Source organism: Polypterus senegalus, chromosome 4 (assembly GCF_016835505.1).
Source record: "Polypterus senegalus isolate Bchr_013 chromosome 4, ASM1683550v1, whole genome shotgun sequence".
NCBI classification, from domain to species: Eukaryota; Metazoa; Chordata; class Cladistia; order Polypteriformes; family Polypteridae; genus Polypterus; species Polypterus senegalus.
Window position 1 is genome coordinate 61,319,649 of NC_053157.1, and position 20,217 is coordinate 61,339,865.

Sequence of the window (20,217 nt, forward strand, 5' to 3'; positions counted from 1 at the left end):
CTGTTTCAAGATCATTGCCAAGCACATTGCTAATTTTCTTGTAAAATTAGTTACATGGTCCTGTGTCGTCAGCGCATAGTGATCAGTGTTATTAATGAGTTTACACTGCTTATAATACAGCAAGCTTTCTGATTATTCTTTTTAAAAGCATGCAGAATGGAAACCTGAACCTTCTCAATCTTTGTGGCTTAGAGACACATTTTTACTCATATACAGCAATTGAAGAGCCTGGGGAGTTGAAATGACTGAGTGAAAGTAATCGGAAAAATATTGGGCATCATTTTTCAGTGGACAGAATGGGAAGGGGTGATTTCAGTGCATCTCAGCAGCTGAAACTGCCTTTTTTTTCCTTATGTGCTTCTGACACAGTGATGGCCAAGTCAACAACAATCTTAAAGTAGGCATGTGTGAAAGTTCTGCACATGGCTGCTACAACTCTGTGATGTTATGTTGGCCATGCAAAACATCATGGGACAGTAGGAAAAAAATGATTGCCTAAACCAGCCACACGGTGAATTTCCAGGAAAATATATGTCAAACAAAGTGTGTTATATACCTTACCATCAAGTATGGCACCCAAATAAAAAGAGGATTAAAGCTGTTTTTCATCACGAAGCTACTTTCAAATGAATTTCCTTCAATTTACAATTACTTAAAGGTCATGACATGACTAACACATTCCTTGGTATTCTTAAAGGGTTTAGAATGGGGCCACATGCATTAATGGCATACATGTTTCTGGAGAGACACATAGTTGTGCTTTTTATGCTATCTGAATCACAACTGAAGATGCAAAAGGAAGAATCTCTGTAGAAGCCATGAAAACTGTGATTCATTATTTTTATATACATGACTCCTTAAAGTCATTGGTATTAGCACAAACAATACATTTTTCTGAAGAGCTCCAACTTCAACCTTTAAGAGGAGGCTTTCATCTAAACCATGTAGGGCATGCAGAGCAGACTTGTTATTTATACCCAAATAAGACAGAGCCATTGGCTTAGACTTAAGTTGTAATGTGTTACAAACAGGGTTACAGCCTTAGCAACCAGTCATGCACAGAAACTGACAAATTTCTGTCCTAGATGAAGGTTGAAGATAAGTTTTTGTTACAAAGTGTGGTTATGATAAAAATGTTGGCTTTATAATGCTATAGAGAAATAATATTTAAATAGTGTGACAGATGGCCGGAGCCCATATCTGGCCGAGATGCCTCTTCACCACATCTGCCAGGGGGACAAGGGAGGGGGGAGCCCAGTATCTCCCCCTGGACGCTATATGGCAGCCTCCCTGGGTTGCAGTGGTGCCTCAGACTCCCCCAGGGCTTCATGGGGGTTGGAGTTCTGTGCAGCTCTGTGGGGTTCCACAGGCTGTTGGGCATTGCTTTCGCCTTACCCGGAGATGTAGTTGGATGTCGACAATCAACCACCTGGAGCACTTCCGGGTGCCTGATAAAAGGGAGCCAGCGACCACCACTCAGTGGCCAGAATCGGGAGGAAGAGGATGAGGTTGCCAGGGAGGAGTGGTGGTGCCAGAAGAAGGGTTGTGTTTTGTTACTGTGAGTGCTTTTGGGACTGTGTTGTGGCTGGAAGGATTATGGGGAAGACGTGCCCTCCAGCTGAAGAAAATAAATCCTTTGTGTGTTTTTACACGTGCCTCAGTGTGAGTCTGTGCCGGGTCGGGCACTATATAGCGTCCTTTTCACAATAGATAATTAGTAATTTTCTGCCTTAACCAACTACAAGCTAACATGTAAATGGAATATTCTAGCTTTTTTCTTGTCACTCTGAGTAGCTGACAAGGCATAAAGGTCAAACAGTTTCAAACAATCATATAACATAGTGTAACTTATAACATGAACCCTGTAACTGTAATGTCATTGTAATATACTGTAGAAAACTAACATAGCTTTAAGCATAGAATGTAACAGGAGCTTATAATGAGAAAGTTAAGATTGTAAAGATAGAGAACAGAACATTTTCCCCTTTTCATTTTGTGTAATAATTTTTCCTCATTTTTTTTATCTTTTCTTTCAATTTTCACAAAAGTTTTTAAAACAAACTTTATTGCATTGTGAATTTTCTTTGGCTATGTGTTTGACTTATGCTGGACCCTTGCCAACTCAATATTTGTTCAACTTTGAGGACATGGGAAAGACACAAATAAATTACTAATGTTTTCGTATATATAGCACTGGTTTTAAATTGCATTTACTAGTTTCCTCACCTTTTAAAGCATACAGTTACTAGAAAATCTTTTTATTTGTTATTACATGGTTTGATACCTTTCAAGGTTCACTTACCTCTCTTAAAAATAATTCCATATCATCTCTTCTTTGAAAAACAAAAGCCCTAAGATCATTTGTGGAGATGTGGTGTTCAACATATTTTGCATGCCTAGGATCCTTCATATTAATCTGCAAAAGAAGAAAAAAAAAGTTAAAACACAAAGGAAACCATTCTGAAATAAATTACAAGGAAGAAAGATAAGTAATAATAACAGTCATTTATGGGAATTGTACTGATCGCCAATTCTCTTCTCCAAATGTATGTAAATGTAAGCTGATCATTTCCTTGACTGCATTAGTTAGATTTCAGTTTGCACAGCTTGACAACCACTGTTTTTAAAGTGCAAGTTAAACCGCATATTTATCAATAAAAACTATGAATCGCAGGAAAGTCAATCTGAAATGTTTGTGTTTCCAAGACAAGAAAAGTCCCATGTAATTTAATTCCACAACCTTTTGCACACACAGAAAACTGAAGTGAATAGACATAACCAGACCATTGGGTAATCTATGATCAGTTGTAAGGGTTGCACAGCTCAAAACATTTTCTGGGCACTCAAGTACTGTTTCTAATTAAATATATATGTATTTTGGGACAATAACATAAAACAAATACTACACAGTCAACAAATGCTGGTATACTGTTTAATTTACAGATAAAAAAGAATGTATGTTGTCAAGGTATTTAGATACCTAAAAAAATGCAGACCACTGACTGTATACGTAAAAGACCCAGAAATACTCAATATAATATGACATAATATAATAATCTACTATATAATAAAACACAAAGATCTGTGTCCAGTTCCCCCAGTACAAACTGATGTGTCAGTTTGGCTTTGGTGACGCGATCAAAAGAGGAAATGCAAACGTAAGACACATGAGGAGCAGTAATTGTGTCAAGAGGCATACTGAGAGAGTTGCCTTAAAGGAGGAAGAGTATAAAACGATACAGCAGATGAGAAAGACAACTCAAAAATGATGAAAAAATAAGGCTTCATAGGAATGTGATTGAGAAAGGTAAAAATGGTGAAGATATATTAGTAAATGTGCAGGAGGCGCACAGAGAGACAACTTCAAAGATGGAAACTACAAAAACGGACACAAACACACTCAAAAGAAGAAGTGCAAATGAAGACAAACAGACAAACAAGAATACAGAGGAAAGGCACTGAAGGTACAATAATAGGGTTTGAGATAGAAAATATTTTTAAAGTATTCAATTACCTGTCTTCGACAGGCACTGTGGCTAGTTATATAGTAGTATAAATAAGGTCACTGACCATCCTATGTCCCCTTTTTAATATCAAATCATTAAGCAAGGGAAGCCCCCCAAAAATATATATAAGGTTTACATTATACAGGGCCTACTTTCTGCATTATTATAGATAGCATAATTATAGAAAGTAATCTATTGTTTATTATCTTTCTAAATCTGCAAATTTGTTTACCACCCTTAGCTAATTAAAACAATCTTTATATATGTATATGATTTTGAAGTTTGCACCTCTCAAATGGTTTGTGTGTGTACAGTGAATCCTCGTTTATCACGGTTAATCCGTTCCAGACTCTACCGTGATAAATGAATTTTCGAGAAGTAGGATTCTTTATTTATAAATCGAATATTTTCGCAGTTAGAGTATAGAAAACCTGTTTACGACCTTCTAAATACGTTTTTTAACATTATTAGAGCCCTCTAGACATGAAATAACACAATTTAGTCACCATTACATTCGTATTACCCAATATATTAGACAAAATAAGAGAAAATAAGACATATTAGATGTTACAAATATCATATTATTACTAGGCTAACCCGCCTTTTAAGTTGACTGACTTTTACCCTCAATTTGTGTGCGCTCCATATGTACATCAGGCATGTAAGTGTAGGGAATGAGAACATCAAAGTGCCCATTCATAACATCTCTCGAAAACCTAAGTTTTTTTTATCCTGTCGAGTGTCTGTCCAAAGTCGTACAATGTCAGCCCGAATCTGTACCGCTAAAGACGGAGTTTCATGCACTAAATAAGCTATAGATGAGAATAAGCAAGCACCATCTCCTCTGATATTTACTATGCGATGAGGCATTTCTACTCCATCAACATTAATTATTTCCAGAGACATACTTTTGTCTATTCTTCCAGCTCATCACGCACAAAAGCAAAGGAACGATGGGAGCACCAGAACTCTGCTCATATCGCGCTTCGTACCGCAAGCCGCAAGTAGTAAGTCTGTGATAAGCGGAATACCGATACGATTTGCACTCACGGGACAGAAGGACAATCCCGACCGCTTTTATATAGTAGATTATTGTACTGTACATTTAATTACACACACACACAGTTCTTACACACAACCACTAACCTATGAAGGCACGACCTCAGTAGGCGAGTCTTCAGGTGGTACAGTATCTTCAGGTGGTGCAGTATCTTCAGCAGGTGCGTCTGTGTCTTCTTCAGCTGAAGGAGTACTAGGAGTAGGCAGTGGGTGTCTGGGTGTGCGGCTGAAGAACATCTTGATAGGCAGTTGCTGGCGCTGTCTTTTCATATGCGTGAGGAGGCTTTTGTAGGGTATTACCATCTTTGATCATATCCAAGAGTTTCACCTTCTCCTGTATAGTAAGCATCTTCCTCCGGCGCTTAGTTTTATTGTCAGAAGGTTTAGAAAAAGCAGCAAGTTTAGGAGCCATCGTGGGGCTTAAATAAAAGTTCTCAGAAAGCGCATGCGTAGTGACGTAAGCGTGTATGAGAAAAAGTCACGATAGAGTGAAGCCGTGAATGTCGAAGTGTGATATAGCGAGGGATCACTGTGTAAAAATATTATATATATATATATATATCTGGCTACAGTCAGTGTCACTACTGGTAGCATAAAGAGATACCTGGACCCTAGAGAGCTTGTACAAGTACTCCAACTTCTCCGGGATGGCACATCAATACATGCCATTACTAGAAGGCTTGCTGTATCTCCCAGCACAGTCTCACGTGCATGGAGTAGATTCCAGGAGACAGGTAGTTACTCTAGGAGAGCTGAACAGGGCCGTAGAAGATCCTTAACCCATCAACAGGACCGGTATCTGGTTCTATGGGCAAGAGGAACAGTATGAGCACTGCCAGAGCCCTACAAATTGACCTCCAATAGGCCAGTGGTATGAATGTCTCTGACCAAACAATCAGAAACAGACTTCATGAGGGTGGCCTGAGGGCTCGACGTCCTCTACTGGTTACTGAGTTCACTGCCCGGCACCGTAGAGCTCGAATGGCATTTGCCATAGAATACCAGAATTGGTAGGTCCACCACTGGCACCCTGTGCTTTTCACACGACAGCAGGTTCACCCTGAGCACATGTGACAGACGTGAAAGGGTCTGGAGAAGCTGTGCAGAACATTATACTGCCTGTAACATCATTCAGCATGACTGGTTTGGTAGTGGGTTAGTGATGGTCTGGGGAGGCATATCCATGGAGGGACACACACACCTCTACAGGCTAAACAATGGCACCTTGACTGTCATTAGGTATCCGGATGAAATCCATGGACCCATTGTCAGACCCTATGCTGGTGCAGTGGGTCCTGGGTTCCTCCTGGTGCACGACAATGCCCAGCCTCATGTGGTGAGAGTATGCAGGCAGTACCTGGAGGATGAAGGAATTGATACTATTGACCGGTCCCCATGCTTGCCTGTACCTCTGGGACATTATGTTTCAGTCCATCCGAAGCCGCCAGATTGCACCTCTGACTGTCCAGGAGCTCAGTGATGCCCTGGTCCAGATCTGGGAGAAAATCCCCCAAGACATCATCCGTTGTCTCAATAGGCGCATGCCCTGATATTGTCAGGCATGCATACAAAGAGTTGCTGCAATGAAATTTCGGCAAAATGGACTAGCCTACCAGATCATTTTTTCACTTTGATTTTCAGGGGGTGTCTATGAATTCAGCCCTTTGTAGGTTGATAATTTTCATTTCCATCAAACAATGTGGCATCCTTTCGTTCCTAACACATTACCCAGTTAATATCAGTATAGATATCCAGCATGATTATTTTCCCATTGAGATCTGATGTTTTCAAAGTGTGCCCTTAATTATTTTGAACAGTTTATATACACCCCCACACACATACACACCCACACCCACAAATATATACACATACATACACACACACACATAGCCAGATGGAATACTGCTGCTAGAATTCCAATACCTAAGCAAGGTGCAAAAAAAAACAAAAATATCAAACTAATATAAAATAAAAAAATCTCCAATACTTGTTCTTAGTAGCACGGTACTACAATGGTTCTGAAATTTGGGAACCTATTGAAAGTGAAGTGAATGTGAAATAAATACATTCTGTGGCACAGGTTCGGAGTTTGTTTTAAATTTTATTTTCAAAGAATCAATGATTAAAGTAACATTAAAAGAATGATAAAAAAAGAAAAAGTGAGCTGAGGACATCAAGCACCAGAGCCTCCTCAGAGGATGCTGCAGGATGGATGCCTTGCAGGTGACCATCCTAATTTATCGTCAGGAGGCTATGTGTAAAATAAATCAGAATTATAAGTCCTTCAGTTTTTCAAACTTTTTTATACAATCTGATTTTTACAGGGCTCTTAATTTTTTACTATGCCAGGAATGCTGCAGACCATGGGATTTATCGCAAAACTGTGGCAACAATTAAATTGTTTACGTTTTGTTCATGTAAGCAGCATTCAAGCTGTACATAACACAGTTAGATGCATATAGGCAAGAAGCACAACAAGCGCCATAGAAAGCAACTCTTCTATGCCTGTTATATTGAAATAGTTTTTTCTTCCATGAAGGGTGACCAAACAGTGACAGATGCTGTAAATAAGCAGAAGCCTATCAAGAAATTACCACAAAATAAGCATGAACTAACCAGAGCATGATAAGAGCATCGTTTTTGCTCATACTCATTATAACACTAACCCTGCATATATGAGCGTATCTGGCTCTGGACAGTATTTTAAAAAGTCTTCATTTTCAGGGGGTGAAAACATTAAGCTAGTGTGGATGAAAAGCGAAACAAATGTGGTGGTGTGGATGGGGCCTCTGTATACTAAATTCCTAAAAAGACCTACCAATTACACATTAACATTTAAGCTGTAAAACAGAAAATCAGATAGTAGAAACGTTTTCATGGCACAGTAATTACAAAAGAACGGTACTTACTACAAGCATCATAGGTTCATATACATTCCCCTGAAACCGATCTCTGTTTTCTCTCAGCCATTCAATAGCTTTGTATGTTTCATTAAATCTTTGCTTCAGTTTATTCACCTTCATGTTCATCATGTCTTCTAGTTCTTTAATTTTGTCTGTAATCCCTGGGGGGAAAAAAGAAAAAAATAACTTTTTTTTTCTTCAAAATCTGTACTATAAATTATTTTTTCACTACCAAAAAAGGTGGCTCTGGCAAACAAAAGCATACATGCCCATTTTCGTGTTAGTATGCAGTCTATGTGGAAATGTAGGAATTTTATAGAAATCATTGTAGGCTTATGCCAACAGGCAATATCATTGGCAATCAATGACTGATTACTCACTTGACCAATAAACATGGCATGATTTGAACCGCACAATTAAACAAGTCATAAACAGCCTGTTTACACTTAGCACTTGTATTCCAGCTGTATGTAGACAGACTGTGAATGTACTGTACACACATTGCATTTACACAATAAACTTTAAATGCTTTTTCATCAAAAAGACACAAATCTTATTACATTTTCATTTGCAAAATGCAAATTAGCAATCTAAAAAACTCATTTGTTGTGCGGTTCAACTTGGTAGGCATGCCATTTTGTATGCTTTTACAATTGTACTGATGATGATGGACTAGGAAGAAGCCATTTGTGGAATATTATTAATAGAACAGAAACAGGGCTGGTGAAATAAAATCCTACTTGGATTGCTCAGTGACAGTTACTGCTGCCTAGTCTTTGCATGTGTTGCCAAACATTCTTCTATATTTGCAAAAGACTACAACCCATCAGAGGGCAGTACGGTGGCGCAGTGGTAGCACTGCTGCCTCGCAGTTAGGAGACCCGGGTTCACTTCCCGGGTCCTCCCTGCGTGGAGTTTTCATGTTCTCCCTGTGTCTGCGTGGGTTTCCTTTGGGCGCTCCGGTTTCCTCCCACAGTCCAAAGACATGCAGGTTAGGTGGATTGGCGATTCTAAATTGGCCCTAGTGTGTGCTTGGTGTGTAGGTGTATGTCCTGCGGTGGGTTGGCACCCTGCCCGGGATTGGTTCCTGCCTTGTGCCCTGTGTTGGCTGGGATTGGCTTCAGCAGACCCCCCGTGACCCAGTGTTCAGATTCAGCGGGTTGGAAAATGGATGGATGGATAAAACCCATCAGGCAGTTGAGAATAAAAGACATCACATTTTGAAAATGCTATAAATACCTGTTAAAAAGTATGTTGCAGTCAGCCTTCCAGCATCTTGCCACTGGTGCTGGCTGTAACACCTTATTGAGACAGTGCATTTAAGAAAGTATGCTATGCTCTCCGATCAGGTCTGTAGGAGGCTTATATCAGGCTCCCACAAAGAAGTATGGCAGTGCAACTGATGGGTCATGTGTCCCTGTCACTGCCCCAAGAAGAATTTAACATGGATTATTATAAATTACATGGCACCTCTTATAGTTAACTCAACATTTTTTGTACAGGTGTGCCATTTTGGAGAAGTTGAAGGCTGACTAGTGCTGTGTAGTATATACTGGTAATAAAAGGTTTATCACTAACAATTTTTTAAAACAGTACTATATCAGCATTATGCAAAATTTCACCTTAAAGCAAAAAATCTTATCACAAAAAATGTGACTGAAATTGCTTTACTTTGCCTTTACTGAAAAGTGTGTGTGTGATTATCAGTGGATCACATCATGCTAGCTGAGCATTGCTACATACTCATTATTTCAGTTTACCAAAAAAAAAAAAAAAGAGATGAAAATGATAAGTAACACCAGTTGTACTCCGAACAGTAAAAGGGATAAAAAGGGAAGTTAGAGTGAGATATGGAAATGCTTTGCTTACAAGGCAAATGAAAAAGATGAATCTGAAGATAAATAGTGTTACAGGGCTTGTCTCCCCAAAGGAGGCAATACATTAAATTTTTATAAGCATTTGTCCCTTGCTAATCCCAATGTTTTGCAGGAGTTTAAAACTCAATGGGTGTGAAATGGTATTTACAGGAAAGACAAGAAATTTAAGACAATGTATTTTGAGGAGTTAATAAGTGCAGCATTTCACACAGCCTGAGTTCACAAAGAACATTTTCATGAAGCTTGTTTGATACACAGACACAAACAAAAAATAGTTAAAGCCTAATTACTGTTGTGAAAAGGCGCTATATAAACGCCCGACCCAACACAGATTCACACTGGAGGCACGTATACAATAAAAAGACTTATTTTTCTTCACCTGTGGGGCACGTCTTCCCCGTAATCCCCACAGGCACAACACAGTCCCAAGTGTGCAAGCACCACCAAACACACCACAAACTTTCTTCTCCTTTCTCTTCCACCACCACTCCTCCAAGCTTTATCCTCCTCCTCCCGACTCTGGCCAATGAGTGGTGGTTGCTGGCTCCTTTTATCAGGCACCCACCGTGTGTGACGAAACTAGTGCCCAAAAGTGGCTAGCAGCTCCTGCTGCAGCACCCCCTCGCAACGCCAGCGGAACCCAACAGGGCTGCATCAAACTCCAACTTCCATGAAGCCCTGCGGGAGTCCAAGGCACCACTGCAACCCAGGGAGGCTGCCATCTAGCGTCCAGGGGGAGAAACTGGGTTTCCCATCCTTGCTCCCCTGGAACATATGCTGCAGGGGCGTGCCACACTGTGATACTATAAAGTGTGATGCAAAATACCATTACTAAATAGTATTAATCTCCAATGTAGTGTATGCATTGCACACACTCTTTTACTTAATGCACATTTCACTAATAATATTTATTAACCTCGCCAAGTACATTTTAAAGTGCGTATTGTTCCAGGTATAAGTTTATTTGATTCAAAAGGAGTCAGAAAAGATTTTCCTACTGCATTATGCTTATTTCTTTGAAACACTATTATGATGACATATTTTAGATATTAAATGTATTTAAAACAATTAAAATCCACAACTATTCTGTTTTGCAAATACTGTAATCTGTTTTAAGGAAAGATGTAAATTTTTAATTTAATTTTGTTATTCGTAATATACATTGATATTGTTTTTGTATGGAATTGTATTCTCTAGGAGTGGTTAATTTCCAACTGGGACACGCAACATATTTGATAATATATGTTAAACATAATAGACCGCACCATTTTAATAATAAGTAACAGTTTTACATATGCTGCATTTTTGGATAGTGAAAAAAGCTAAATGTTCTTGTCCCTCTAATGGTATGTGAATTACATTTGCTTTGAAATTTTTGCAAAACAGGAGTAAAAACTAAAAATATAAAGCTGGAAATACAGTGCATTCGGAAAGTATTCACAGCGCATCACTTTTTCCACATTTTGTTATGTTACAGCCTTATTCCAAAATGGATTAAATTCATTTTTTTCCTCAGAATTCTACACACAACACCCCTTAATGACAACGTGAAAAATGTTTATTTGAGGTTTTTGCAAATTTATTAAAAATAAAAAAACTGCAAAATCACACGTACATAAGTATTCACAGCCTTTGCTCAATACCTTGTTGATGCACCTTTGGCTGCAATTATAGCCTCAAGTCTTTTTGAATATGATGCCTCAAGCTTGGCACACCTATCCTTGTCCAGTTTTGCCCATTCCTTTTTGCAGCACCTCTCAAGCTCCATCAGGTTGGATGGGAAGCGTCGATGCACAGCCATTTTAAGATCTCTCCAGAGATGTTCAATTGGATTCAAGTCTGGGCTCTGGCTGGGCCACTCAAGGACATTCAGAGTTGTCTTGAAGCCACTCCTTTGATATCTTGGCTGTGTGCTTAGGGTCATTGTCCTGCTGAAGGATGAACTGTTACCCCAGTCTGAGGTCAAGAGCACTCTGGAACAGGTTTTCATCCAGGATGTCTCTGTACATTGATGCAGTCATCTTTCCCTTTATCCTGACTAGTCTCCCAGTTCCTGCCACTGAAAAACATCCCCACAGCATGATGCTGCCACCACCATGCTTCACTGTAGGGATGGTACTGGCCTGGTGATGAGCGGTGCGTGGTTTCCTCCAAACATGACGCCTGGCATTCACACCAAAGAGTTCAATCTTTGTCTCATCAGACCAGAGAATTTTGTTTCTCATGGTCTGAGTCCTTCAGGTGCCTTTTGGCAAACTCCAGGCGGGCTGCCATGTGCCTTTTACTAAGGAGTGGCTTCCGTCTGGCCACTCTACCATACAGGCCTGATTGGTGTATTGCTGCAGAGATGGTTGTCCTTCTGGAATGTTCTCCCCTCTCCACAGAGGACCTCTGGAGCTCTGACAGAGTGACCATCGAGTTCTTGGTCACCTCCCTGACTAAGGCCCTTCTCCCCCGATTGCTCAGTTTAGATGGCTGGCCAGCTCTGGGAAGAGCACTGGTGGTTTCGAACTTCTTCCACTTACGGATGATGGAGGCCACTGTGCTCATTGGGACCTTCAAAGCAGCAGAAATTTGTCTGTAACCTTACCCATATTTGTGCAATTCCTTTGACTTCATGCTTGGTTTGTGCTCTGACATGAACTGTCAACTGTGGGGCCTTATATAGACAGGTGTGTGCCTTTCCAAATCACGTCCAATCAACTGAATTTATCACAGGTGGACTCCAATTAAGCTGCAGAAACATCTCAAGGATGATCAGGGGAAACAAGATGCACCTGAGCCCAATTTTGAGCTTCATGGCAAAGGCTGTGAATACTTATGTATATGCGCTTTCTAAATTTTTTTATTTTTAATAAATTTGCAAAAATTTCAAGTACATTTTTTTCACGTTGTCATTATGGGGTGTTGTGTGTAGAATTCTGAGGAAAAAAATGAATTTAATCCATTTTGGAATAAGGCTGTAACATAACAAAATGTGGAAAAGTGATGCGCTGTGAATACTTTCCAGATGCATTGTACGTCACAATTTAAATCAATACATTGTAATTGGGTGTAAAAGCCCATTAGCTCAATGAGGAAGGCTATTTGCTGCAGTTCTTTCACTTTGCCATTCAAAAAAACTCAAGCTTCCAATCAGAAATACAGGCAAATTCAAAAAAGGGAAACTCGCACAAATACTGTATATAACTGATTAGTTACCATTGACTGCCAAGACATTAATAGTGTGCAGGCAATGCAATTAAGTGTGTGCTTTACAATATAAAATTTATTTTAATTACACAGCAATGCCAATAACTGTTGCCTGTTAATATACATATTTTAAAAATTGATTTTTTATGAATTATGAATTAATTTAATAGTCTGTACTTTTAGTGAAGTAATTTTCTAGGGTTTAATCTGACAGCATTAGTGTATAATAAACTTCACAAAATTAATTATCTACATACGCTTTTTTTCCCCTTCTCGTCGTTCCTTTTCTCTTCGTAGTTCACTGTGCTCACTGTCTACTGTTGCCTTCTCTTCTTGCAACCTCTTTAGTTGTTCAGCAACGTCATCAAGACCAGTCTGCACATGGTCCAGATTTCCTATATTACTCAACTCATTCTCCCAATCCTCAATCATACGACGTGTAGTACTCATCTTTTTCTGACGCTCAGCTTCTTCTTCACGCCGAAGATTGAAACACTGCTGGATATCTTCAATCTGAGAAACAAAGAGGTATAATTTTACGTTCTCATTGACAGCCTGTTACTGAAAAACTGATGTGAACAAGCAGTACATTTCTAGTGTTCATTCCAATAATTATCAATATTTTAGTACATATCCTCAGATCACCTGCTGAAAAACTAACTGGTCACAGTATCTTGCATTACCCCAATAATGTATAACATAATAGCTCACAACAGAAATATAAAATGAATGAAAACAGATGTTATAATCTTTAATATATTCGCAGGCCTCTGTCTTTGTGTTACAAACACAATGTAAATGTACAATGTGTTACTTAAACTGAAAATTATAAAAGGTATATGACTTGACCTAATATCAAAGTAAACTCATAATAACAACATTCAATAGTCACTTTGTTTGTCTGCATGCATTTTTTTAAAACCATTAAAATTGTTTCAATACAGCACTAAGATGAAACTTGAAAAATCAGGTGGTATAGAAAATAATTTGAATTGTTATTCTTTATAGTGCACGACATGTGGTTATTCTTCTACAGTATGTGGTTTAAGAAAAGCAGGTCTAAAAATATTAACAGCAAAAGCAGCTACACTACTACTGAATGCAAAAAAAATGAAGTAATCAGGTAGTTTACAAGGCATGACTGATGGAAATGTTCCTTTTTAAAACAAAAAAATTAATGTTAAGAAAAGAATCATTTCTGATTATGGTGGGGAAATTGTAGCTTTGCATAGCAACACTCATCGTAAGTAGTTTTTTTTTTTTTTTGACACACTCAAACATTTTAGACAGAAAGTGTGTTGGGGATAATTATTATTGTACAGTATATTTTAAGTCTAAGCTTCAGCATGTATTCATCTAGAATATAATGTTAGATAATAGATTAAACAAATAACATTTTTTTCAAAACTATGTCTTTTATTGAATGAACAAATTCATCCAATACCAAATGGTCCTGTGTGAAAATGTGACTGTCCCCTTTCACTTAACTGGCTGTACCACGCCTAGCTGTGGAGTAATTTTAATTCTCTGTTCCTTGCAAAAGAACTTTAATTCAGAAATACTACTCTGTATTTAAGCTTAAACTGCTAGATTTACAGTAGGTCCTAGAACAGGGTTCAGATTTGGACTTTAACTATGCTTGGGTGTTTTGGATTACTTTTTAATTACCAAACTATACTTCATCTTATGGACAGATCATCAGATATTCTCCTTAAGAATTTTCTAATACAGAGAAGAATGTATGGCCCCTTAATTACTCCAAGTAATTCAGTTATCATTTACGCATCATTAAGCCACCAAGTGTGCCTGCTAGTATGATTTTCTTAAAGTGGAATGCTTTGTTGGAGTTACACCAGGAATAATAGAACCCATGTTGTCTTAAAAGCCCGAAAAGGTTTGGGGATCACCAAAGGTGCTTGTTGACAAATAAGAGACAAGCACTCATGTACTTCTTGGCTACAACTCGTTTCCGCCTTGATGCTCTCAAAAGATGCACATTTTTACCAGTAATTTTCAGATTATTTAGTCATGAACACCGACTTTTGCTTAGGCAAGTGAAACCTGCAGTCTTTTGTGAAGTATAATTTTAAGTTGGTCCCCAGGAGGCCAGACACTATTTAGAAGATTCACTTCAGTACATAGGTGTTTTCCATTTCACAGTAGGTAAATAACACCCCAAAACTTTAAAACTGGAAACAACACGCCTTTCCAGACTGATATTTTTTTCTGATGTTGGGAATTTCCTTTGAATATGGCATTACATTTTTGTTGAACCATTCTGCTGACATGTCAACTCCAATTGTAAATGTCAAAATAAAAAAAGGTTTGTATTGAGCAGGGATAACTGCAATCAGACACTCAAACAGCTGACTTCAATTATCATTTAACTGGGGGGGATTACAGTGTCATGCATTGCAAGTACTTTTTGACCATACTGTATATCACACTTCTGAGAACAATGTAAGAACAGTGAGGCTTAACAGTTTCATTTCATACTAATCTTGCATGTTGCATATCGAGCCCAAATTATGCCCCACCCAAAAATATAAGGAGGCATACTTAATGACTGCTTCTTTGTTTTTCAAACATTTTTGTCTGTTTTTGCAATTATATGCGCCAAAATCAAAGTTTAAGAGGTTCAAACTGACAAACCAAGACCATTGTCATGCTACACAACATTGAGTCAGAGAGCATGTCTCACTTAATGAGTACAGTTGATAGAACATATTGCCTTAAGGATGTAATACATGACTGTATCATAGGGAATGATAGACTGCACAACTGCATCATGACTTCTAAACATTGTTAAAAAAAATCTATTGAGAAGGTAATTGACATACAAGCATTTTTTCCTTATCCACCCTGCCATGATATGACAAAGATTAGATGTTAAATAGCCATTCAGGCTGGCTCCAAAGTTCCATTAGTTTCTGCTCTGTCTGCACTGTCTAGAGAACCAGTTTTCCTTACTTTATTCAGGAAGCTGTAGGTCTTCTCTGGTCTTTTTTTTTGTATATTTGCTTGAGTATCTCTCTGTTTATGGACACTGCATCTATTGTAGACAAAACAACCACACCCCTAAGTTGCAGTGAATGTCACACAACACAACTGTTAGGCGACTTCCTCCAGTGGACAATGGTCTATCTAACTAATCATGCCTTTAAATATAAACCTGAGGCATGATGTGAGCAGGTCTTGACCTCATCTTATTGCCACCTACAAGCCTGTATTGACAGTAGTAGTTCTTTACTATCCAAGCCAGAAATATGTGTGTTTGGTAGGGATTGTTGTTTGTTTTTATCATACTTATTTTATTTATTTATTGTTTTTTAGAGCCTCTGTAAACTTTTAATTTACCCTTGTTCGGGGCTTAAGATAAAACAGAAGCAAAAAGTGTATGCATTTTTGTAATATCATATTAAAAGAAGTGAAGAAATATTTTTTTTATTAAGAAAAGGTTTACAACTTTACCTATTACTTTAATCTACAGTGTTGCTATGTGTTATTTTAACATACAATGGCATGCAACGGTTTGGACAACATTGCTTAAAATGTCTGTTACTGTGAACAGTTAAGCAAGCAGAAGATGAACTGATCACAAAAAGGCATAAAGTTAAAGATTTCTTTCTTTTCCGCATTTTATGCAAGATTAGTGCATTGCTTTTGCTTTGTACAATCATACAAAAAGTTGGGTCATCCCAAGATATATGATGTCTCATAATTTTTACCAAGGTCACAGGCCTTAATTAGCTTGTTAGGGTTATGGCTTTTTTATAGTTATTGTTAGGAAACCCCCGGTGATGCAAAATGCAAAGCTGTATAAATTCTCGGATTTCTCAAACCTTGACCCAACAATAAGCAGCCTTGGGCTCCCCTAAGCAGCTGCTTAGCACTCTGAAAAACAAAATAACTGATGCTTACAAAGTAGGAAAATGGTAGAAGATAGCAAAGCATTTTCACGCAGCTGTTTCCTCAGTTTGTAATGTTATTAAAAAAAGGCAGTTAACAGGAATGGTGGAGGTCAAGTTGAGGTCTGGAAGACCAAGACAATTTTCTGAAAAAACTGTTCATTGGATTGATAGAAAGGCACATAAAACCCCAAATTTGACTGCAATAAACATTCAGGAAGATTTAGCAGACTCTGGAGTGGTAGTGCGCTGTTCTACTATGCAGCGACACCTGAACAAATATGACCTTCAAGGCAGAGTCAGCAGAAAAAAACCTTTTGTGCATCATAGCCACAAAATTCTGAGCATGAAGTACACAAATGAACATCAAAACAAGCCTGATGTATTTTGGAAACTGGAGTCAAAATAAAAATTTTTAGTCACAATGTGCAAAGGTATGTTTGGAGAAGAAAGGGTGCAGAATTCCATGAAAAGAACACCTGTCCAGCTATTACGCATGGGAGAGGATTTATCATGCTCTGGGCTTGTGTTGCAGCCAGTGGTACAGGGAACATGTCACTGGTAAAGGGAAGAATGGATTCAAACAAATACCAGCAAATTTTGGAAGCAAGTATCACAACTACTGTAAAAAAAAAAAAAAACTTAAGTTAAAAAGAGGATGGGTCCTACAACAAGATAATGACTTGAAAAACACCTCAAAATCTACAATGGGATATCTCAAGACGCACAAGCTGACAGTTTTGCCATGGCCCTCACTGTGCATGGAAGATACCCAAGAGTCTTTTGAAAGGAGAGGGAAAAATGCCCCAAGTAAGAACTGAACAACTCTTAGCTAATTACAAAAAGAATTTACAGGCTGTGATACTTGCCAAAGGGGTGTTACTAAGTATTGACCATAGCAGGTACCCACATTTTTTCCTTTCATTTTTTGGTAATTTATAAAATGCAATCTTGCTTAAAATATTAAAGATATGTTTCATCTTAAATTTTATTCCATTTGATGATTAGTTCATCTTCTGCTCACTTAACTATTCATGGTAATAGACATTTTAAGCAACGGTGCCCGAACATTTGCATGCCACTGTATATTCAATAGGGGATGTTAAAAAGTAACTGTTGATCAATCAATGTTGTGTTAAAAAATTAAAAATGACTAATCTTATCGACTGCTGCCTATGATTAATTTAAATTTGCACTGAAAAGGTGAAATGCATTTACACATTGCAATTACTAAAATATACATTAAGACATACTGTTCACTTAAATAGATATAGGATGGCATAACTCAAACTAAAAGCAAGACAACTTTACACCAAGAAACTGCAAAGACACCTAAACATAAACTCAGTTTTTGAGCATTTTTAGCTAAAGTTTGACTTTTGATGGAAATTATATAATACAGTGAGAAAACACAAAAGTAGCACATCTACAATGGAATGCTACATACTAAACAAGCATGTCAATGCAAGCTCTGACTACCGCAAACTACCATGATAGCAGCAAGAGCATGGAAGCAATGTACTGACTGCACCAAGAGAAAATCATAAATATAGAGGGAGTGTATACAACGATATATTCTGATCATTTCTGAAGCACTTCCAATTCAATTACTGCAAAGAAAGACAAAGTTTTACCACTTTCTTTTCAGCTCTGTCTTGCCAACATTCCATAGTCCTATTATTGCTAGTTCACTGAACATTACTCCAGTAAAATCATTATTATGCCAATGGTGACTGACACAACCTAGTGAATCTAAGCTTATCATATATAGAAATATTTGTAGACGTTTACAGTTGTGCTTGAAAGTTTGTGAACCCTTTAGAATTTTCTATATTTCTGCATAAATATGACCTAAAACATCATCAGATTTTCACTCAAGTCCTAAAAGTAGATAAAGAGAAACCAGTTAAACAAATGAGACAAAAATATTATACTTGGTCATTTATTTATTAAGGAAAATGATCGAATAGCACATATTTGCATATTTGTGAGTGGCAAAAGTATGTAAACCTCTAGGATTAGCAGTTAGTTTGAAGGTGAAATTAGAGTCAGGTGTTTTCAGTCAATGGGATTACCAAACAACTGGATTCAAACAATTGATTGGAGCAGATTTCAATGGGCATGTTGGTGAAGGGAACAATGGCGACAAGGAGGTGATAGGTAGGTATGGTGTCAAGGAGATGAATGAAGAAGGTCAGAGGATAGTGGATTTTGCCAAAAGGATGGAGATGGCTGTGGTGAATACGTATTTTAAGAAGAGGGAGGAACATAGGGTTACATACAAGTGGAGGAAGATGCACATAGGTAGATTACATCCTATGCAGAAGAGCTGATCTGAAAGAGATTGAAGACTGCAAAGTGGTGGCAGGGGAAAGTGTAGTTAAGCAGCATAGAAGTGTGGTCTGTAGGATGACGGAGATAAAGAAGATGAAGGGAGTGAGGGCAGAGCCAAGGATCAAATGGTGGAAGTTGGAAAATGAACACTGCAAGGTTGAGTTTAGGGAGGAGGTGAGACAGGCACTGGGTGGCAGTGAAGAGTTACCAGACAGCTGGGAAACTACAGCAGATGTAGTAAGGGTGACAGCAAGAAGGGTGCTTGGCGTGACATCTAGAGAGAGGAAGGAAGAAAAGGAAACCTGGTGGTGGAATGAGGAAATACAGGAGTGTATACAGAGGAAGAGAACTGCAAAGAAGAGGTGGGATAGTCGGAGAGATGCAGCAGTATGGTTTCATGCAGAGAAAGAGCACCACAGATGCAATGTTTGGTCTGAGGATGTTGATGGTGAAGTTTAGAGAAGGCCAGAAGAAGTTGCATTGCGTCTTTGTGGACTGGGAGAAAGCATATGACAGGATGCCTCGAGAGGAGCTATGGTATTGTATGAGGAAGTCGGAAGTGGCAGAGAAGTACGTAGGAGTTGTACAGAATATGTACGAGGGAAGTGTGACAGTGGTGAGGTCTGCAGTAGGAGTGACAGATGCATTCAAGTTGGAGGTGGGATTACATCAGGGATTGGCTCTAAGCCCTTTCTTATTTGCAAGGGTGATGGACAGGTTCACAGACGAGATTAGACAGGAGAAGCTTGAAGTTTGAATGTGAATCGGACAATAAAACGGAACGGAGGGGCTGCACTGAATAAGCTCCAGGTTTATTTTCTCAGTCGCCTTCACGCTTACCCCGATCTGACACTGCTGTTTTCAAATAAAGACGTGCTATAACAGAGGTGAACTCAGATCGGAGAAAACAGAAGCCCTAACCGCAAGAAACGTCCACTCACATATGAGAACAACGCAGCTGCACCAGGCACCGTTTGAATAAAGGACGAAGTCTGCCGTCATCCTGCCAATCACCTGTCCTTCAAAGAAAGAGCACAGCTTACAGAGCTCGCCAACGCTACAACGTCCAGATCTAAACATTAGCGTGGTATATGTGCCCAAAAAAAGTCTAACTGCATTCTTGTACCATTGCTTGCGTACTAAAGTGTCAGCAGGTATTTTTCGTGGCATTACACGTGTAATTTGTGAGCATGCCCTTGACGATCAAACAGAGGAAGCTCTGCAGTATACTTGTGACTTCATGCTGTAGGAAAATAAGTACATAAAGTAAAACTAGTAAAACTAAAAAACAGACGCTAACTTTGACAAGTACTATACATTTACAGCGGCTGTTACAGACGCAAATCAAATGTATGGTTTTATTGTGTAATATTAACAATAAGAACAGCTCACTACTCAAAACCTTTATTTTGGGAGACATTAAGACTCAACCCCAGAA

The 20,217-nt window shown here is 38.5% G+C and overlaps 1 protein-coding gene across 1 annotated transcript in view; it reads right to left on the reverse strand.

Annotated features, from left to right (window-relative positions):
* Positions 1-20,217, reverse strand: part of smc5 (structural maintenance of chromosomes 5) — a 128,179-nt gene that overhangs the window by 73,451 nt on the left and 34,511 nt on the right. Inside the window, exons 9-11 of the mRNA XM_039750738.1 lie at positions 12,795-13,050; positions 7,475-7,629; positions 2,303-2,416 (exon numbers count right to left, since the gene is read on the reverse strand). Of these exons, the coding sequence (XP_039606672.1) occupies positions 2,303-2,416; positions 7,475-7,629; positions 12,795-13,050 (525 nt within the window). The remainder of the gene's footprint in view (positions 1-2,302; positions 2,417-7,474; positions 7,630-12,794; positions 13,051-20,217) is intronic.